A 23003-nucleotide genomic window follows, 5' to 3' on the forward strand; every position below is an offset into this window, starting at 1 on the left:
TGAATTTTCCATTATAGTGTTAGTCTAATAATTTTCTCGGTTTTGCATAGTTTTTCTTCTTTCTTAACTGTAACTTTAGTCTGTGGCTCAAGTATCAAGATAGTGAGAAGTGCCCCTTCCCACTTACACCTTCTCCTATAGGAATTGTAGTCTTGAGGCTAAACTGATGGAGTGGAAAATGGCATCTAGTGTCCTCCAGTTAGGCATTTCATAGTTACTGTGGCACAAGTTTCTTTTCAGTCTGAGCATGTTCACCTGCTGATGATATTAATGTACTGTTCACAAAGCTACTAGACTTTAGGGGGGTGTATCCTGTCCTATTCATAGACCTCTGATTGTATTTTGAGTCATGTCGGTTAGATTTCAACCCTAAGTACTTTATTGCTGATAAGAGTGTCTCAATTTCTGGAAAGAGCTTTTTCTTCCAAAATGTAGGATATAGTATTGCTGTTAATCATGTAATGTTTAAATCTACAGCCTTATTGTTATTAATGGTCCTTAGCCCATCTGCAGATCTTTATAGGAGTTGGGATAGCTTTTAACCTTAATTCTCTATATTTAAGGGAATCAAATGAAGTTACAGGTTTTATCCCTGTTATATACTGTGGCCTTTTTTGCTCACTTGAAGTTGCTGAAGTATTACATGAGATAAAAATATCGTTAACTGTAATGTAATAGCCCTTGAATAGCATCAAAACTTCATTTTCCATACACTATTTTTTGATTATTTGTGTATGATTTATGTTAATACTGGAGCACGAGGCAGTAATTTTTGAAGTGGTTGTATTTGAACACCATCAAATACTGATTTGATAAGGAAACAGAACTTGCGTTGCCTAGTAGCTTGAAAATATCATCACAAATTTCTTGCACTAAATACCCTAATGATTTAATTTTGCGATTTTGAGAAATGCATGTTATTTTAAAGTGGAGTACAAATGAAGCTTCATTTATCAGTTGGTTTAGATTTTTTTTTTTTAAATATTGATGAGTGGAGTTTTTTTGCTGCTCAGCTTGTCTAGTAGGTCCAAGGATTAGATTAAATCTTTGATACTGAAACAGTGCTTTCCAAGTTTTCCAAGATTGCAGTGTTGTAAAACTGCATTAAGGGAGCCTCAATTGTACATATTTAACAGGAAGGAAGAGAATAATTTAATAAATACATTGTAGTTACCACCTGCCATGATTTCTATGAGTAGCCCTTGTTTCTGATTTGCTTTAGAAATTAAATTACTGAGGCTAGTATAGATTTATTGAGCCATGGCCAGGCAAGCCAATGTCCTGTTTTAACCTTTTTCAGATGTAAACCCTACTAGTGATAGATACTAGTGAAGCATTCTAGTTGGAACAAATTTTTTCTTGCATTAAAAAAAATAATCTCTTTAAATACCGTGTTAGAATTTTAGTGTCATCTTCAGCAAACCGATTCAGATTAATCTGATCATCTTTCATGTGCTGATAAGAGTTGCTGACTCTGATAGCCTGATAGGTGAGAGGCTGCTGCAACTCCATGTCCCCAGCGTCTATCAAGTATCAAGATTGAACATGTAGTCCCAGTACATAAACTTAAGTGTATATCTATATATATATGCTGCATAGCTCAGCATAGGCAGGAAGAAGCAGCACTCAAGCAACTGTACACCACCATCAGTCACATCCCATTCCTCTCTAGCTACTCAGAGCAAAGCCCACCAGTGCAAAATACATGTGTACAAACATATAAATGAACAATACAAGTTTCTCCAGTAACTGCCCTTAGTTTATTTCAATAGCTGCCTCCTAGATCTCCCAGCCTCTTGACCTTTTGGTACCTGGGCATGTGACTGCCTGAGCCCTGAAACCCTACTCCAGTTGGTGATACTTGGATTCTCTTTGTATGCATGTGTGCACACAAAGGATCCATTCAGGAACTGTCTGTAGACATGCACTGAATCTGGGAGCTAGTCCCTAGGTCCAGTGGTACATGGTTGCCTGGTTCATGGACACGTGAACACATCTCTCCAATAGCTGTTAGAGGCCTATGATCTTATCAGTAGCTGACTACCAAATGCTGCTGTATTTCCAGCAGGTCATTTCTCAGCTCTGTCTGCAACAGCTGACTGACTTACAGCTGTTCAACGCCTGGCTATCAAGTGTGTTACCCTACTCACTGTACTCAAGTTTGATGCTTGCTGGTGAGTACAAGTGCCAGCATATACATCTAGACAGAGTATGCTGACATCCCAGGCACATGGACCCCTATGGCCACTTCTTCAGTTTCTGGCACTGAGGTTCCCATGGTGTCTGATCTCTGTAGTTGCTGGCTCTACAGACATGTGGATCCCTATCAGTCATGGTTCCCTGCCAAATTGTAAACACTTGGACTTCCATACACACACGTGCATGTAGAATAGAGATACATGCCTGGCCTCCCCACCCCCCCCCGCAGAAAAAAATATTTAGAAATGGATTTTAATTGGAAGGCAGGATGGATCAGGTGCAGGGCATGGACAGGCAAGTACTGTTCACATATGACTGACCCTCCTGGTTTTGTGTGCTTTACCATGCTTTTCATCTGCAGGGTGCCTTGATGCTTCCTTTTCCCTGCCTATGTTCTTCCTCGTGGTATTCCATAATAAGTCTTGCATAATCCCCAAACACTTTTCCCTGGCACCTCATGGTGCATTTCACCACCCTGTAGGCAGTAACGTCCTTGATCTGTAAGGAGACTTGAAGACCCTCTCCTGTGAACCCATCAGGGTGGCACCTCAAGACCAAGGGGATGATGCTTTTAAGTTTCAACCACGGGAGGAGCTGGGAAAAGGGCATCCTTGGCTCTGAGTTAACTGGGGTTCATCTACCTAGTGGTGTGCCTCTGTGTTCCTTGGTGTTCATGGAGGTGAGCCTTTAATCCAATAGTCCAAATGGCTTTGATAATTTGAGATGGAGTAGTTGCAAATGTTAGCAGTTTATATTCCTGGGAAAGTAGAGTACTGAGTTTTTAATAAATGCTTGCTACTGGCCTCCTTGGGTGTTCATTGAGATCAGACCAATGACTGGAGGAGCAGTTAGTGAGACTGCTGTGTGCTTTTGAAAACACACCTTGTTCTCCACCCTTTAAAGCATTCAAGTGAACAGATGGCTAATCCCTGAGCAGATGGGCAAGAGCCAAACTGTTGAGAGGGTAGGGGGAAGGTGGTCCTTGTGTTAAAAATGATAGCATTGTAAGTTTTGTAAAATCTGGTCTCACTGTAAGACCAAAAGAGAACTCTTTGGAAGGCTTTGTTGGTTTTTTTGAAACAAAAGGGGCTATTAGTTACAGCTGCTGCTGCTTTTTTTAAAAAAACAGGAAGTTTTCCAAAGTTTTGTAATTACCATTGCACTTGTCTTCATCTTACAGTACAACAGGTGATACATCTCGATCAAATCTTTTTGAGGATGCTATAAGTGCACTTGGTAAGTGGAGTGTTTTTTTTAATGTAGACATTATTTTGGTGCAGCAGAAACAATTGACAGATTAGCAGATGTTGACATTCTCTTCTGTATCTGTCATTGATAAAGTTATAACCAAAGTACTCTTCTCTGAAACCTGAAGTTGAAATCTTAGAACCAGCATCAAGAACTTCATTGCCGAGGAATATTTCGCTTCAGATATTTTCATTGTGTGAAAGGAAGATCCTTATCATTCCTATTACTTTACCTGTTTTCCTTAATTTCTCCTCTAGTTAGAAGTTAGTTCAATTTAAAGTGGCTTGAACAGAAAATTGGACATAAATATGTATGCGCTTTTCACCTTTGCTTCCTGGTGTGTAGGTCTAATAACATGTCTGCCTTTGTTATTCACTTGTTCCACCTTTGACAGTACTGTTTTTTGACACACTGAGATTAGATAAATTCACCAAATCTGATGCTGTCTGGATTGACGAATGAATGCCTCCATATACTTACAGTCAATTCATTTTTCTTCCAAAAGGGTAAAATCCCTCATTTATGCTGGTTCTGACAGCTATGAAATTACTAGCCAAAGCCATCATTTCTTGCTTAAACTTTTGGAGGGGATTTTCTTTTTGAGTGTAGCAAATTAAGGCACAGAAATAAAGAGATTTTTAAAAAAGTTTTGTCTTATTTCTATAGACATTGAGCTGGGACTTAATATAAAGTCTTAAACTACTTAAAGAATTTTGCTTAAATTTTTTAATACATCTGTGTGGATATACTGGAGGCAGGTATGTGACTAAGCAGCCCAAGGTGATTTAGGAGCAGCAGTAATGTTTTATATCTCTTGGTAGTAACCTCCAGGTTTAGCCTAATTGCAACTTGGGTCTTAAGACATAGGGTTTTAGGCTGAAGAAATGTATGAGCTGAAATGGCTGTTAGATATTGTAGGAAACAACCAGTTGAGTTCTATTACAGTTTTAAAATGACTTGTGCTACCAAAGGTAGTCCTGGCTTCATCATCTACTCATTGAGCCTTAATGACTGAGATATGATCACAAATACTCCTGTTTACATTATTGACCAACAAGTTTAAGGAAGCTATTGGTGTTGATTCACTTATCTTCAGAACTAAGAAAAAAAAAATCTTTCAAGGTAACAGGAAAGCATCACCTTACAATTCATTTTACTTAAAAGTTCTTTGATTATTATCTAATACAGTAAATCCCTGTGTCCCTGACAGTTTGGAAATAATAAACATTATATGTTATTTACCGTGTAAGCATACTGCAAGGGGTATATGGCAGAACCCAAAGACAACAGTCATTAACTCTTTGGTTCTTTTTCTTTAGAAACTGTCTTAAAAGGAATTTGTTTGCACTAATTCAAGTGATACGTCTTTACATACTAAGTAGGATCCTAGGCATGTTTTTACTGTGGACTGTCACTTGCATTGTCTGACGATAATTTACTTCACTTTAAGTGCAAAGATTGGTTTCTACTGATTTGCTTTTGTTTCCAGTTACATAGGCTGATTGAAAACTGATGTGGCTCTGTGTGCTACATGAAGATCTGCACGTCTTGCAGTTCCTGTGCAATCATGCCTTTTCACTGGAGCAGATGAAGCTTTCTTTAGGGCACAGGACAAGAGTTATTGTGGGTAGTGTGGTGAACTGGATTTGGAAGTTAATCCAGCTTTGAAGTATTATTTGAAAGACAAAAGCAAAGAGTAGAATCAGTTCAGCATTGACCTTGCACATATTCTCAGTAGCATTTACATACAATATTTCTGGTGTGCAAATTGCTCAATTACTCTTCTTGGTCTTACTTTTGCATGACTTGTATAAGTAAGCTTTATAGGAGTACATACATGTGTGTAAATTCACAGTAATTGTTTCCTCCTTTGGCTTTTTAGTTATGGTTTATGTAACAGTCTGTTCAGAGCAAGGCTACCTCCTTGCATCCTTTTTTTTTTTTCTGTACCAAATTTTGTCATGCTCTTCAAGTCTTTACCTAGCTTACAAAAGAGCACTACAGACACATTTAAGTAGTAACTAATTAGATAAATTCTCCTTGCTGTTTACCTTGATTAGTTTTTTAGCAATAGTATGGGTAAACTAGTGCTGTGCCAGAAAACAAGCAGTAAGTTTTACAAAATCACTGTGTGGAAACAATTGTTGGCTTGTCTTTTTTGTTTCTCTGAAGGTATATGGAGAAGTATTTTTGTTTGGAAGGGAAGTTTAAGTGCTTTTGATGGATCTTGTAGTTAGATATGAAGACATGAACTTAGAATTCCCTAAGTCAGATTGACACTATTATTTTGAAGTTTAAATGATAAATACTCAAAATTAGTCAAGGGTTGTAAATCTGTTATTTACAGATAATGCACAACTGTCCTTGGGCTAGAGCTGTTTTTTCATTTGTTCTAGACTATATTGCCTTCAGTCACACATCTACTGATTATTTAGAAGCATTCTTTAAAAATCAAGCACTATGGTGGTGGTGGTGTTGTGTAGAGCTAAACGCCTTCTCCCTAAAGAATTAGAATGATGTTTGCTTTGATTCTTTTAGTTGTGATTTACTTGCCTTGGCAGAATAGCAGTATGTTTTTCCTCTCCTTTTATTAATCTGTCAAGTTTTGTGATGATTGTTAATAATTTAACTCTCTTTCCACTAACGTCGTATTGTTAGAGAGCCGGTAGTAGGGCACCACTGAAATCAGAAATACCTTTGTCTGAGGAAACAAATGGTATTTTAATGCTTGGATTTGTTCCTCTTCTGTTTTTGCATGGGAAGATAACCTTTAAGATGTTGCTCAGTTACGATTTATAATACAATAGTTACTTTTTTTTAATTATTAAACCTGCTGTCCTCTTTAAAGGAAGAAGAAATGGATAATGAAAAGAGAGAATTTTACCTACCATTAGTGCAGAGATCGGTTGTCCTTAAATTGCTCCATCTATAGTGAATGTGTCCTTTTGTCTTGATGGCAGCAGGTGTGGGATGGTTCTAGTCCATTTATGCTGTAAGAGAGGGGGATTTGTTGAGATGGATGTCTAGTCAAATATACATTAATTAAATGATAACTTGTGCTTCTGAACACTCATTGAAGTCTTGAGTGACTTTCCTGGATAGAACTTCAAGTCTTCTGCCTGACTTGAATTGGTCCATTGGTTGATTAAATGACATCATCATCATCACTGGCATATATCAATGTACCACTGTAACTTGGTCATCACTATTTGTCATCTCTGTCACCATAGCATAGTGTTAAGTCTTTATTTGGAAAAACCTCAATGGCTAACAGTTAGACAGGCAGATTTATGCCTAGAAAGTTTAATTTCTGAAGTTACACTGCAGGATACTTTTCTTGATTCTTCTTGTTTCCTGATACATCACAATTTGAATCTTAGCTGTGAGAATGCCTTTTATCTTAGCTGAAAGCATAGAGAGGAAATATTGTTTTAATTACAAGTACAAAAGTATCCCAACTGCTGTTTTTTTCATAGATGTTTATATTGTGTTCATTACCCTCTACTATTCCAATCCAATGCGTAATGAAACCACCAGACTATATTTGGAGTTAAAGACACAGATCCATGGCAATTTTAATATGAACAATTTTTTTACTTTTCAATGAACAACTCAGATTTAGGTGGAAATTAAGTTTATCCATTGACATTTTCTTGTGGGATTTTTGCTTTATTCCTTTTAAACGTTAATCATGTTACTTCTAGTGACAGGTCAGTCGTATGAGAATATGGTGACTGAGATCATGTCAATGGGCTATGAACGAGAGCAAGTAATTGCAGCACTGAGGGCCAGCTTCAACAATCCTGACAGAGCAGTGGAATACCTTTTAATGGTGAGCAGTTGAATTTACCTACATCATCTTCTTTCCCATTTTATTTCTTCCTCACTAAAATACTAATTTTAACTTTGATTTGCTTGTTCATTTTAATATTATCTCATCAGTGAGAGTAATACATGCTTATAGAGGAACAAGATCTCTAAGCAGAGCATCTGGAAGACTGACATTCAGATTTTAAGGGGTTTAAATGTGTTAGAGGAACTTAAGTAATCTCTAACTATATCTGTAGCTTTATTTTTATTCTTTGTTGATTTGTATGAATAGGTATTTAAAGTATGTCCAGTTACAGTGATAGTTTTGACTGGCTGATGATTTTTTGTTACATTATAGTGACAATATTAGCTATATTTTGTATTAGTATCTTTGACATCACAAAAACTTTTTTCAAGTTCCAGCTCATTGTTTTCATTAATAATGCACAGCATTCTTAATATACTTTCCAAACAGAAATATTAGAGTATGTTTTGAAATAGATTAAATGTTTAACTGTTTTAGTTTAATTAGTGTTTTGTGGAAGAAATAATTTCTCATTTAATAAGTATAGTTTGAAGAGACAATTGAACTTCGTTGATGAAAGAGGAAATAGAAGAGTAGCTTCACTTTAATGGAAATCTTATGAGTTATTTTAGGGACTTTTGGGATTATTTCTCCTTGTATATTTCAATCTGATAAGTCAATTGTAACCACCAGATAATCTGTCTGGAAGCTTGTTGCTTAATCAGTATTTCTGGTGCATCTGATTTGTACTCTTAACATATTGTTTTTCCCCTGATTTGATTTTCTCTTTCCACATCTGAAATTTATTAAAATTGACATGTAAGAAAATTGACATCTTTACCTGAAGTTAAAAAGCTTTCTTTTTTCAGTAGTTGCAACTACCAGTCACTGGTGTGCTTGCTACTTAAGTTAATGATCCCTAGACTTTGTAGCCTGCATTTTTTAAACAGGCAACAAATGTTTTTGAGTGCATGAATGTAAAAAGTTCAATTATCTACTAGGAGATTAACGAAAGGTGATAAATATTGTCTTGCCCTAAGAGATAATGTAGTAGCTTCTATCTGTCTGCCAGAAGTCTGAAATCTCAAATGTTTGTTTTTCATGCCTTAAATATGTTGATTTTGCTCTTTTGGTCTGTGCACAGACTTGAAGTCCAGTGCCTCCTCTACATGCTGGTTTGCTGTGCATGTGCTAATCATGTACAGTACTTGTACACTCAGTGTGGTACTTCCCTGCTGTAGCTTATTTCTTTTCAGGAAGCCCTTTTGGATGGAGTTCAACACATAGCATATTTTCCCAATAGATTATTTGACTGAATTGAGCAGGTAATTTCTACCTATTCAGTAGGTCCTGTGTTTCGAATGGGTCTTTCTGTGATATGAATCACTGAATGGTAGGTGTTGGAAGGGACCTCTAAAGATCATCTAGTCCAACCACCTGCTCAAACAGGTCCACCTAGATCAAGTCACACAGGATCACATCCAGGCATGTTTGAAAACCTCTCGAGAAGGAGACTGCACACACTCCCTGGGCAGCCTGTGCCAGGACTCCCTCACCCTTACAGTAAATAAGTTTTTTGCTAAGTTTAAGGGGAACTTTTTGAGTTTCAGCTTTTGTCCATTGCCCCTAGTCCTATCACTGGACACTACAGAAAAAATGCTGCCCCGTTCTCTTGACATACACCTTTTAAATACTTGTGAGTCTTAATGAGGTTCCCCCTTAGTCTCCTCTTCCCCAGGCTTGACAGCCCCAGGTCCCACAGCCTTTTCTCATAAGAAAGATGCTCAAGTCCACATCACTTTAGTGGCCCTGCACTGGACCCTCTCCAGAAGTTCCCTTTCCCTCTTGAGCTGGGGAGCTCAAAACTGGATACGGGACTCTGGATGAGGCCTCACCAGGGTAGAGAAAGGGTGGAGTAGAACCTCCCTTGACCAGCTGATCCCATTCTTCTCGATGCGTCCCAGGATTCCATTAGCCTTCTTGGCCATGAGGGCACATTGCTGGCTCCCTTGCTGGTCCCTTTCTGTTTCCTCTTGTTCTTTACTGAGAATTTTGTTTTGGCTCTTCCTCTTCTGCTGGAAAAGTGAATGGGGAGGAACACCTTTGCTCTGGCAGTACTCTTATTGTCCTATTGCTGCAAAAGATCTTTCTAACTGTTCTTAATATGCTGGATTCTAAATGTCTTCCTTACTATCTTGCTGCACCTAAACAACTTCTTAGGAAATACTGTTCCATTGTTCTTCAACTATCTATTTAACACTGAAAGTTTGGAGGCAGATAATCTTTTATACATTGGCAGGCTAGGATTAGGATGTTGAGAGCTGTAAGTATATACCACTGTACTGGTTTAAAGAATCAGTATACCTGTAAAGAATCAGTACCTGTAAGATGTTGGAAAAAGAATGTCAAGAGAGTATCTATGCTTAAAGCATGGCTTTTCCTTAAATGAGCCCTGAGGATTCCACTTATTGTCCATAGTTCAGATGACAAATTAGTCGGTTTTCATGGCTTTATGGCTGAGGAACTAGAAACAATCCTTCATCCTTGAGCTGCTATAGTCATGAAAGGAAGTGGTCTCGGTTCCAGATGATGCTATTTCTTTTTCTGTGCCTCAGACTTATCTTTGGAAGCACTTGGATCCAGATCTGTTTTTGACCCAAAGATTTCCTAACCCTAATCAGGAAGGAGTCCTGTCTTTCTGCCATCAGCCAGACCATTGTTTGCAGCCTCTTAGTTTGTAGATTTTTAGGAAACATTTCTTTACCACGAGCATAATCAAACATTGAACAGACGCTCCAGATACATCATACTTGTCAGTGTTTTAAGGCATCATGCTTTTTCTGTTGGCTAGTTTTATGAACAAGGTGCATAGTTTTATCTGATTGTGATTGTACACAGTATTAGTTATTTGGGGAGCAACACTTTGTATTTATGAATTTAAGTGATGTTCAAGATGAGAAATGATCTCCAAGTAAATTTTGGTGGACTGGTTTCCATAGTGATTCCATTCAGGAGCAAACTTAAGGTTTAAAGAAGCATATGTTGTTTAATTTGGGCATAGATTGCAGTGGCAAGATATGCCTGAGAATATGTGAAATCAACCATTAATTTCATAAGATGAACTCAAGTTACTGCATTATACTTAAATGCCCAGAAGTGGTTGATTTGATGGCAAAAGGTAATTAAACAGTGCTCCGTAAGGCATTGATAACAGAGAGTTATCTCAGAACTGTGTCATAAGTAGAATTTGCTTCACCTGCTGTGGAGGGAGAGATGTGTAGCAATAAAATAATAATGCAGTGTGTGACATGGAAAAGTTGCATTTATTTCTCTGAGGTGCATGTACTTGGTTTGGTGATTTGTGCCTTCATGTGCTGCTTATCTCAAAAGGAAGGCCAAGTTTTGCCTGGAACATTGTCCAGTTCTGCCTTTCTAGATGTAGCCTTTGTGTTGGCTGTGTATTTATTCTTTTTGTTCAGCTACAGAAACTGTATTGTGTGAAGGGCATGACATAGCAGAATTTTCAATCTACATTACCTATCAGGGATTTCTGTGGTAGGTTTGCCCAACTTCTTCTTTGTCTGGTTACACTGAAGCTCTGTGATTATTTACGTATACTCTATTCCTTATGTTTTGTGGTTTCCAAACTGAAGGATGCCTTTTTCATTCAAGGCATATTTATACCAGTGCTTTTGCCTTCTCAGACTTACCAGAGTTGAATATACTGGAAGACTGTAGAAGGGAATTTTTTAATGCCCAGGAATCTGAGTGTTGTGACACAGATAATGCTGTATAGTTTTGTCCTTGGAGGCTGAGTTTAACAGAACTTTCCCCACTATTACTCTGTGTGTATCAGGAGGTTTGTATCAGTGTATATATCAGTCTGTGTTTGTAGCCATGTAGGAGTCTTAGTGTCCATCCCATGCAAAGCTGCCAGGGTTTGTAGGGAGGAGAATAAAAGGGATAAATTTGGTGCAGGTGAACAGTAAAGCATTTGACACCGTCTCCCACAGCATCCTTGCAGCAAAACTGAGAAAGTGTAGACTTGTTGATCAGGTGGTGAGGTGAATTGTTAACTGATTGAAGGGAAGAAGGAAGAGAGTGGTGATCAATGGAGCAGGGAAGTCTGTATCTAGTGGAGTCCCTCAGGGATCAGTGGTGGGACAATATACTTTTCAATGTATGCATTAATGACGTTGATGAAGGAGCAGAGGGCACTGTCAGCAAGTTTGCTGATGATACTAAACTGAGGAGAGTGGTTGACAAACCAGAAGGCTGTGCTGCCATCCAGCAAGGCCTGGACAGGCTGGAGAGTTGGGCAGGGAGAAATCTCATGAAATTCAACAAAGGCAAGTGTAGAGTCTTTCATCTGGGAAAGAATAACCCCATGTACCAGTACAGGTTGGGGAATGAACTGTTAAGAGAGTAGTGTAGAGGAAAGGGACCTTAGGGTCATGGTGAACAGCAGGATGACATGAGCCAGCAATGTGGCTTCATGGCCAAGAAGGCCAATGGCATCCTGGGGTGTATTAGAAGGGGTGTGGGCAGTAGGTCAAGAGAAGTTCTCCTCCCCCTCTACTCTGCCCTCGTGAGACCATATCTGGAATATTGTGTCCAGTCTGGGCCTCTCTGTTCAAGAAGGACAGGGGGCTGCTGGAGAGAGTTCAGCAATGGATACAAGCTGGAACATAAGAGGCTTCAAAGAAACACAAGGAAAAGCTTCTTCATTGTGAGGGTGACAAGACACTGGAACAGGCAGCCCAGATGGGTTGTGGAGTCTTCTTCTCTGGGGACATTCAAAGCCCACCTGGATGAGTTCCTGTGTGACGTACTGTAGGTGGCCCTACTCTGGCAGTGAGATCTAGATGATCTTTTAAGGTCCCTTCCAACCCTTAAGATTATCTGATTTTGTGACAGTAGGGAAAGCATGGTTAGGATGTGAAGTTTAAAGGATTCTCATGTAGGAGAAAGGTAATAGTGTGAGGTCTGTCTCAACAATATAAGCCAAATTCTAATTTACTATAATTGTTGTTTCTTAGATTTGTCCCCAAGAAATTAGTTCCTATGTAAAGTTGTTTGCACATGGAAAATTATTGAAATACAAGTTAACTATTTATAACAGATAAAATTTGATAACATACAGGCCTTTTCAAGCTTAAGGTACAGTTAATGACAGTTGTCATATTATGTTGAAAAAAGAAGTCCTAATTTCTTGACAGATTTTATGACATCTATAAACTCACTGTTATCATTGTGTACTACAGTTCTGTTGCTGTAATGTATCTTTATTTGTATAACACTAAAACTTAATGGTATATTTAGTTAAACTTTTTTGCTCGTGCAGAACTTCTTAGAACAGGATTCACAGCAAGTATTTGTTTACGGAGTAAAATGTATTTTACTGATGCAGTGTGTGCTTTACTACCTCGCTGTGTAAACCACGTATTTTTCTTGTCAAAAAAACAGATTACTCTTTTCAGAGTATTCTCTTCCAGTTTAACTGCATACCTACCACAGCATCTTCCTTTGTATTTGCAGTGAAAACATTAATGTGTTTTCCTTTATTCTGAAAACTAAATGAAACAAGTATTTCTTAGCATTCTTTAAGTAATTATGTGAACTGTGACTTTAGGGTATACCTGGCGATAATCATGCTGTGGCTGAACCCACTCAAGCAGGAAGCACTGGTGTCTCTCAGTCTTCAGCAGTGGCAGCAGCAGTAGCAACTATACCTACAACTACTAGTTCATTAGGAGGTAAGAAAGATTATATTGGAGAGTATATGATAGAAACAGGCACTTAAGGATCTCCTGCTTCAGTTAGTTTTAAGCTCCTTCTACTTGTGAAGAGATGAAAGTGGATTAAGATTCATAACATGAAAATTCCAAATGTGGCACTTGTTTGGAACAGGTGGCTTGTTGTATGCGGATATGTCTGGAATAAAGCATGAAGTTTCTAAAAATACTGTGAACTTACATTCTTTTGATTCAGTATTCTGAATTTAAATATAAGGTCACAAATGTGGAGGCAGTTGTGTTTTTTGTCACTTAAGGTCTGGCTTCCTACTTCTAGGCTAAATGTGCACTGTCAGTCCTGACTTTACTGATGCATTTACTGCTTGGAAGTTGGAATATCAAGGGAAAGACTTGCAATAAGGCCATGGGATGTAACATCCAAGACCTATCCATGACTCCTCAGTGAGCAGTATAGCACATGAACACAGTGATTCGTGCCTCCTGAAGGGAACTCTGTCTTAAAGGGAAGTAAATATGTTAAAGGAGCATAATCAATAAAAAGGAAATAACTGTCTTGCACTCTAGCAGATACTATGTTCAAGATGTAAGCCTTGATAGAGGCCAGAATGTTTAAACATACAGGTAGTAGTGACAGGAACACATGGTGTCATTCATAAAGAGAGTGGAGTGGAATGGAATATTTCAGAGCATGTTAGACCCTGCTGCATTCAGGTACCTAACAGCATATGGGAGGCAAGATTCACTTGAGAAAGACAGAACTGACTTATTGGAGGAGATGAAGAATTCAGTTGTAGGCATAGAGACAGGAGAGTAGGCTGGGTAGATGTCTCTGAATGAGATTACTCAGAGATGAGACATAAAGAGAAAAGTGCTGGGCACCAAGGATAGAAGACCGTTGGATCTTAAGACTGGGTGAATAGAAAGCACATTGTTTTAACCGTAAGGTAAAGAATTCTTGTGTAAACCTAGAATAAGCTAGTGTGATGGACCAAGTTCTTCCGTTCTTTGGGGAGGGCTTTATTGTCCACTCTCTCATGTCCTGCTCCCATCTGTAAATATAGTGTAGGTAAGAATCTTGGGAGCATTAAAAAATGTTATCTTGTTGATTTTTCAGGACATCCACTTGAGTTTTTACGAAATCAGCCTCAGTTCCAGCAGATGAGACAAATTATTCAGCAAAATCCTTCTCTGTTACCGGCATTGCTACAACAGATTGGACGGGAGAACCCTCAACTACTGCAGGTGACTCTGAAAGCAACAAAATAATGCTGCTAGTTTTAATTTAGCTTTACAAGAAAGAGATATGCTGATGTTAACTGGGGTAGTGGGTTAGTAACACTCACAACATTGTGTTGATGGCTTTTCAGCAGTTGTTACTGTACAGAACATATTTTCTATGACATTAGAAATTAGTCCAGGTCTCTTTGTAAGAGGTGCAGAGAACATCAGTAAAGGGAAAGGGTCACTACAATTGAACTAAAACATGAAATTGCATTTCTTATGGTTAGATGTAATGCTTTTTCTCTCTGCACTTTTCACACAGTCTTTTGACTATTTAATTCACTGAAAAGAAATATCCTTACTTGCTTGTTGGTGAGCTTAAACATGCTTTATTCCAATGTATTTATTTCTTTTATTCTCCTATGTATCACAGCAAATAAGCCAACACCAGGAACACTTTATTCATATGTTGAATGAGCCAGTTCTGGAGTCCCGCCAAGGTTTAAGTGGCAGTGATGATGGTGCCAGCACTGGAGGAGTAGCAGAAGCTGGAAATGGTCATATGAACTACATTCAAGTAACACCTCAGGAAAAAGAAGCTATAGAAAGGGTGAGCCTTTCTTCCTTGAAATGCTGCTTCACTGTTGCTGTAGGGTGACTCTGGTGCATGCTCAAGATATGCCTTAACTTAAACATTTTTGTTTACTCTCAGTAGTTCTGCATAATTTTAGATATTTTATATTTCATAGCAAATTTTTTTGTTTCAAGTCACATCTCTTGCTTTTTAGCACCCGAGTCCAAAATCTTGAGCCTATATTGCTGAAAAGATTCAGAGCTTTTTAAGTGATCAGAGGCTGTCTGTAGTATTTGATGATTAAATGCATTTCCCTCAGGAGTGTGAACTTGGGCAGTAATTCCCCTTGCAAAAGCCTCGGACTGTACTGTCCTAGATGTGCTGTGATAAATTTTGTGGTACAAAGCTGTGTCTACACGAGCACTGTTTGCAAAGTACTTGGGTGGTAACAGCTCTCATAGTTAAGCAGATTAATTAAAGTCACTGCTTGACCCAATTATTTGTCTGTCCGTGAGAACTAGTTAATTACAGCTTTCTAAAAATATGGATAACAATGTCTATAAAAATATATTTCAGGGTGGTATATTGCATTAATAAATGCTGTGTGTCAATATGGATTGGCGTAGATGGCAGTGACTCCGAGACTTAGAACAAATTGCAAGGCTGTCATACTGTGGTAGCGTTTCTGTATATGCAAGTGTTTTTCAACTGATAACTGGCCAAACTTTCTAAGGTGTTATGTAGGGATCATCAGAAAAGAGCCATTTCAGTATAGGTGTCAATTCTCTAGATCTCAAGAAAATTGACAATTAGTAAAAGTAGTCTAATAAAATTGTTGGTCCATGTACTTCTTCATGGAAGACTAGAGATCATCCCATCTGGTCTGCTGCATTTCCTTTTAAAGCTGTTTTATGCAGTAGAACATTACCTCTGCAACCTGTCCCAAAACCCAACAGAGGCCTGTATGCTTCCTCCCTTTTCTGTGATAGACACTTGAAAATTTCAGTGTCTTGGTATAACAGCTCACAAATTCATGCTGTTTGTAAGGATGAAATTAAATCTGATAGGACATAGTTTCTCACACAGATTTGATCTGCCCTATATGTAAAATACCTTGCACATACTGTTAGGGTTTTAAGAAAATCTCCAAAGGGTTGTATGTACTTGCCTTTTGCTAAAACAAAGATTGGTTTACTGGGCATATGCAGATGCAGACTAAACCCATTTACTTTGGCACAGTAAACAGTTCTTAGATGGTATTCTCATCCTCTGTTGTCATTTGGTCACAGACATTAATTTCTTCCTCGACTTCTGAAGAAAAATGGCTGCAATGTGTAGTCAGTTTTTGAAGTCCAGTTGTAGTAATTGAAAGTACGGCTTAAGGTGATGTCTTAGGCTACTTACTAGTGATCACTGGATGGGAGCTTTTGTTCCAACAACTTCACTGAAAAATCCTGAGCATTGTGTAATTAATAATTTAGAATGGGCATTGTTTGAAGGGGTTTTTTTATGTTACAGCAGCATGTGCCATTACTTCCTGATGTTACTGTGACTGAAGTCTGTGGCAGTGAAAGAAAAGTGACATGTTTTATGGCACTTCATGAAACTCATTCAAATCATTCTTTCATGCGGGAACTCTGTTTAGCAAAGACAGAAGCAACACCTTCTTATTCGTTATCCACTAAGGCTAGGCAGCAATGTTTGTTTCAAGAAGGCAGTAGTAATTGCTCAAGGTCCTAGATGTATGAAGAAGCTTAATATACAAAATGTACTGTCTGTTTCTTTTCTTCAGTTGAAGGCATTAGGGTTTCCCGAAGGACTTGTGATACAGGCATATTTTGCCTGTGAGAAGAATGAAAACTTGGCTGCCAACTTTCTTCTACAACAGAACTTTGATGAAGATTGAGAGACATTTTTGTATTTCACACCTCATACCGGTGCATTACACTAACTTTGTTCACTGGATTGTCTGGGATATTTGGGCTTATAGTCATAATGCTTGGTATAAGGTGTATGGGAAGGGTGGCAGGGAAGAGAACATTGGAAACAAAGCAAAGAAAGCAGCAAGTGTGTCTGCTTTAATTTAGCAGATGCAGAAAATCACAGTGTAAAATAATATACAACCAAAAATCAGCTTCTGCAGATCATTAGTTCCTTCTGTAAACTGTAGGTTAACTTTTGCTAGGTATTCACTTACTGTACTAGTTCCAGAAATGTAATGTAATGCCCTGCTTCCTGTTCCTTTCTACTTGGTATTGATATTGGAAGTAGCATGTGCTGCCTACATTCTGCAATCTGTATTTCATGGCAACACTGGATATCAGCTTTCTGAAATCTAAGAGATCTGAGGAAATGTAAACATGAATGTCAAAATATGGTAGTTACTTTGCTTTCTCAGATGCATTAAGTAGTGCAAGAAGTACAGTATTTTGTTTAATGCTGAATTAAAACAACATTGGTATTTTTTCCAAATGAAAACCTGTTTCGATTAAAAGTGTATTGATCTTTGAGAAACACCACCTGCTTCTTTGTCCCCCTCAAATGATCTGAGAAGCTATATATACATATAGATAAAATTATTCTCCTGTTCACATCTTCTATTTTTAGGGAAAAAAAAAAATCTAATTACTGTTCACTTCTATGTTATCATAGAATGATTTGGGTTGGAAGGGACTTTAAAGATCATCTTGTTCTAACCCCCCTGCTGTGGACAGGGACACCTAGTATGTTGGGTTGCTCAAAGCCCCATCCAGCCTGGCCTTGAACACTTCCAGGGATGGGGTGTCCACAACCTCTTGGCAACCTATTCCAGCTCCTTGCCACCCTTGCGGTGAAGAATTTCTTCCCTACTTTTATGTTATGTTAAAGTTTTAAAAACAACAGATTGCATGTTTGGTTTTGCTATATACACTTTTGTGAGCTGAATATTCTTCTTCTGCCAGCAAACAAAATGCAAGCTTTATTTTTATCTGCTGCAATGAGACTGTATCAAATCAAATTTCACCTTCCAAACTTCGTCGAACAGATTTTACAACACAGCTGTAAGCGTCTCAAGATACTGGTGTTCTGTTGCTCTTGAGCAGGTTGTAATGATCAAATTATTTCTGTTCAGGAAAGAATTATGAGAAAGAGAAGCTGAGGTATCAAGCAAGCAATCAAGTTACTTCAGCCTAAAAGAATCTGCACTTATACCTTTATATAGAAAATAAGCTCATCTTACAGAATTTTGAGTCTTACTTCTTGGTACCTACTGGCCATTTATTTAATCATCATAAAATGTAACAATCTTCCTTTTAATATACATGGACTCTTAGAAAAGATTTTGCTCTTCATTTCAATACTAGCAAGGAAAGCAAATTGAAATATAATCTGAAGCTATTATGTGCAACATTTCCAGAACACAGCTTGGGGATATTTTGAATTTTTATGGTTTTACTCCAGTTCTCTGAATTACAAATTTATCTCTACAGTAACTGAGAAAATATTATTAGTAGTACAGTGCTGAGCTGTTGTACCACTTATGATATTAACAATGTAGTGGTACAACTGAGAAATTATTTTCTGCTTAGACTGTGCATTAATGGATTAACTAATGAACTACTACTAAAGATCAAAGTACAAGTCAAGTGTCTTGAGAAAAAGAGCAAGAAAGAATTATCTGCACAAAGTACTGAAATGTATTAAAGCCTTTTACTTTTTCTTTCTTTACAAAGACATCTGTGATGCTTTCCCAAATAGTGTGTATTTTAATTATTCTGATTATATTGTTTTCATAGGTGTGTGATGTCAAATCTATCAGTAGGAGGTGTGATAATGCTAAACAGAAAATAACTCTTTCATAATGCTTTCATTTTTAGACAAGTTAATACTCATTTGAGCTAAATAGGATTCTCAGTATATTTATGGACTGGAAGAGATGGATTTCAATCTAACACTCTGCAAGAAAAAAGGGGATATTTGTTAACTGTAAAAGAACCAGCTGCCAGGTACTTGAAAAATGCCAAATTGATACAAGGACTTCTTGAATGTACTTTACTACATAGCTAATACCTTACTAAGACAAATGCTTTTAGTTTGTGGGAGTCTTCTGTACTGTTCAAATTGCTATCAGAAATAAGTGTTCCATCACCTGGAAGATGGAGAGTAAAGCAAGAAAATCTGTGGGTGTTGCAGTCTACTCCCTACAATTTTGATTCTGAAATGTTTACTTATTATAAATGTATTTGAATTAAATACTGTTGAGCCTGGTCTTTTTGAAAAAGCTAGTACCTTTGGTCATTTGTGACTGTGTGATGAGTGACTGAGAGGTTTATAGCTGCTGTGGTTGAAGCCTTACTAGTAATTCTGTTCCCATTTTTCAGCAGTGGAACTGCTGATTTTGTGACTTCTGATGAACAACATGTGTTTGACCTTACATGCTAGCAAAAACTGTTACCTGTTCAATGGTGAAGTACTTGCCAGGGAAAATCATATCCACCTTTATAGTTGTTGGCAAAAGGGAAGAATGTATGGAACTGATATGGTGTTGAGAAGGTAAGTGTGATCTGAACAAGTTGCCTAGATATGCTGAGCTATCAGGTCTTGTCTGCACAGAGTGCTTTTCAGCTTCTTTACTGCAGAGCTCTTCAGAGGTTTGGGAAGCAGTCTCTTCAGGGCTTTGTGAACAGTAGTTAAGAATATCAAGTGTTTCTGCCTATGTTTTGCTACTGGAGTCCCTACCTTTGTCTTAAAACATCTAACTACCTGCTTAGTGAAGAGCTGTTCATGATGCACGTTTAACTGGGATTTTTAAAACTACTCTGAAGTCATGATAATTCTGTAGTTGTCTAATGTCCCCTGTACAGCTGTGTTTTAAGGCTATGGCTCATTAACCTTGTCCAGAATCCTTTTACAAATCCAACTAAAACCCGAGAGATTGGATTGATGATATGCTTTATTCTTACCACATTGAGAACTTTTTAGGAATGTGAGGTAATCACTCATGAAATCAAACTGTGGTTATGATTTTGAAATGTCAGCTTGAGCCTTACTTGAAGAATGTACATGAATGAATGGAACTAGGACACACAAAGCCAAGTCCTCAAATAATGTAGGTAGACCTGTCACTTGTGGTTTTATTGGGTATTTTGTTTGGGTTTGCAGAGATTTGGAGGCAGGCATGTTAAAATCTCCGAAATGTTTTGCCAATTTCTTTCAAGCCCAGCTTTTGCACCCAAAACTTAACCTGAAAATACTGTACAATTTCAATGGAAACAATAAGGTAAAGTGAGAACATAGTTTATCGTTAACACACAATTTCACTCTGTTTCTAAGCGTGTTTGATGAAGACACTGTGGCATTTCCTGTTCAGGCTGCAGTGAAATTAATGAAGGTACATGCCTGTTCTTCAGTAACAGTAGTAGTCTGGAAAGATAGCAGTAGTTTCCTGCAGAAGACAAGGAGCAACGTCCTTGAAATTACTGTTGCCTGAGATAGAGATTTTTTACAAGATAGATTCTACGAGTAACCAGATGTTCTAGCAGGTAGCTCTGTTTGCTGTCCCAGGGGAAGGATTCATTGCTGTCGTTGTGATATGAAGCATTTGACTCAAATGTGCAGCAACCAAAGATGAAAAAATGTCTCCATGGTGTCTGTGTGTATCTGTAGAATCCTTCAAAATCTTGTAAAATCAGGTGCATGTTGTTAATTATATACTTAATTTAAGCACACACCTTCGCTCCTCCAACGCTCTTGTCTTTATCCTACATTTTTTTTTTCCCCCTTCACTGTTGGAGAAAATATGCAAGCTGCAAAGGGAGTGCTATCAACTCCTGTCAGAGAATGAAAGAACGAGATAACAGAGAAGTCGAGGTGTTGAATAAGGAAATGATCAGTCTTCTGTGCAGGATATGAAATGAAACACTGAGTGCTGAGTACCTGGGATAGAGATTTCCTATCTAGGGAGGGGAGATTGAAGTGAGGCCTAGGCCTAGAAGAGGCAGTAGTGTTTGTGACACGGCAGGCCTGAAAGAGTTACAGGGTTTATTGAAGATTGAGAGGAATGACGGAGTTTGGTGGGGCTAAAGAGCAAACTTCTAATGTGACTCTGAGTAAAAATAAACAAAGAGTTATAACTATTTAACAGTAGCTCTTTCCATAGCTCTGAGAGGTGATAAAGAGGTTACAAAACAAAGAGGGCAATAAAAAGAAACAGACCAGGTTGAACCTTGGCATAGATATCACAGACAACAGGTTGTCATGTGTAGTCCAACCTGACTGAGGTGCTCCTGCTTAAAGGCAGAGGAAACGGTAATTTCATTTTTATTTCTAGGCACATATTTCATTATGAAGACCTGATCTGATTCTCCTCAGGACCCTTTGTTGTTTGAAATGAGTGACTCACCTAAACTGTGCATTTCATATTAATACTGCAGTTTCCTTTAATTGTATCGCTGTGTAAAATATTGTATTCCTCTTTGGCAAAGGGTAGCATTGTGAAGCTTACCAGTGGAGCAATGCTGCTGAAGTTCATTGGACAGCTGTGCCTCATAGGATTATGTCTTCTGAGTGTGAATGTGATGTGATGTCTTAAATTGTAAATGTGACCTGCCACAAAAGCTGGGAATACTCAAATCTCAGAAGAGCAGCAGGGTTAAGATGAGAAGCCGTCATCAGAATATATGAAATACAGCTGTAAATCAGCAGAGCCATATTTTTTGTTCAGCTGCAGTAAGAAGTTGTTGCTAAATGATTACATAGCCATACTGGTTTTTACATTTCTCAGAATTGAAGCAACTATCTCACAGGTACACAAATACCAAGGAGGTAAGATACACAAAAGACCATTTTCTGTATCTGGCTAATGTGTGCATGCAGTGCCTAGGTCACTGTTCAAAATTAGCAAGTTGACATTCCTAAAACACTGAACCTCAGTCTGCCATGAGCAAGAGTAATGATTTGGTCACATGCAGGATAGCAGAATTGAGAAGTGTTATTGCTGAGTACAACTGTTTGGCATGACTGTCTGTGGAAGAGGCACGTAAACAGCATTTAATCTGGCTTTGTTGGTTGGTGCTAGCTAAGAGGGTGGCCTGGTGTTCTGAATTCAGTCTTGTATTTACCTCGCTTCAGAGCTGCTGGAAAGGAGATGCTGGTTTGCAAGCTTTGTCACTTGAGTTCTGTATCCTATGCTGCTTAAAGGGGAGGCTAGTTGAAAGCAAAGAGTGCAAGTGAGGAGAGCTGAGAAAGTTGCTCATGAAGTCATAAGACTGCAGCCTTTTTTTGGGAAGAGTCGCATTACTTAAACATAGTGATACAAAGTGAGGCTGACGTTGGCATCAAGAATTTGATGACCTGTATCTGGCATTCATGGCAGAGGTAAAGCAGTGTTTTTAATGACAGAGAAACTCTTGGAAGCCAATGTGGCAAAAAAGGTAGATTTGACCAATGAGGCTTTGTCCGGTGCATAGGCAAAGTTCTGCTATCTTCTCTGTATTTAGATTCTACACTAATGCTGTAGTTTCTTTTCATTGCTGCACTGCTGGAGTTTATGGTATCTTTATGATACCTTAGTAAGCCTTAACTTACCTTAGTAGTACCTTTTGAATGCTTTGTATGTAGGTGATGAAGCCTGTGCTTACATAAATAGGTATCTTAATGGTAAGATGTTATTTGCATGATTGTGTTTTGCAGGTGGAGAAACTGCAAGCTTGTCATTGTATTTCTCATTCCAGCTGAAAAAATACTCTCTACTTGTCTGTCCCATCATCTTCATAGCCTGCATGGAACAATTAGTGTCCAACAGATTGGTTTTGTCTCTCTTTTTAAGGTAGCTGTTACTTGGGAGTTTTGTTTTATGGTAAGAATAAAAAAAGTAACTTAAAACACAGAGAGAAATTAAGTTTTCTTTATATATGTACTATGTCCTGCTTGTCTCTAATGTTGTGTGTTTGTAGGCACTCCAGTGCTGTGAGAAAAACTGCATTTTTTTTCCCTTAGTAGAAACAATAGTGGAGTCATCATTATGCAGTGGCCTTGATCAGATGGGAGTTTAGGTTGCTTAGTTTTAATCCTACTGTCCCTTCACCTCTGACAGCGTTACTTGTCTTCATGTTAACACTAACTGTGGATCAGTTGTGTAGTTGTGGAGCTACACTGAGATAAAAATGGAGAGTGAACGGTCAGCCATCAG

The 23003-nt window shown here is 38.2% G+C and overlaps 1 protein-coding gene across 2 annotated transcripts in view; it reads left to right on the forward strand.

Moving 5' to 3' along the window:
* RAD23B (RAD23 homolog B, nucleotide excision repair protein) overlaps nt 1–19066 on the forward strand; it is a 43515-nt gene extending 24449 nt beyond the window's left edge. The window contains exons 5-10 of one of the 2 annotated variants that reach the window (XM_062017398.1): nt 3380–3435; nt 7152–7279; nt 12915–13038; nt 14153–14280; nt 14693–14869; nt 16352–16619. In XM_062017398.1, the coding sequence (XP_061873382.1) occupies nt 3380–3435; nt 7152–7279; nt 12915–13038; nt 14153–14280; nt 14693–14869; nt 16352–16573 (835 nt within the window). In that variant the 3' untranslated portion in view covers nt 16574–16619. The other variant, XM_062017399.1, reaches the window with a different exon arrangement.
* Nucleotides 19067–23003: the final 3937 nt, after the last annotated feature.

Source organism: Colius striatus, chromosome Z, assembly GCF_028858725.1.
Source record: "Colius striatus isolate bColStr4 chromosome Z, bColStr4.1.hap1, whole genome shotgun sequence".
Taxonomy (NCBI): Eukaryota; Metazoa; Chordata; class Aves; order Coliiformes; family Coliidae; genus Colius; species Colius striatus.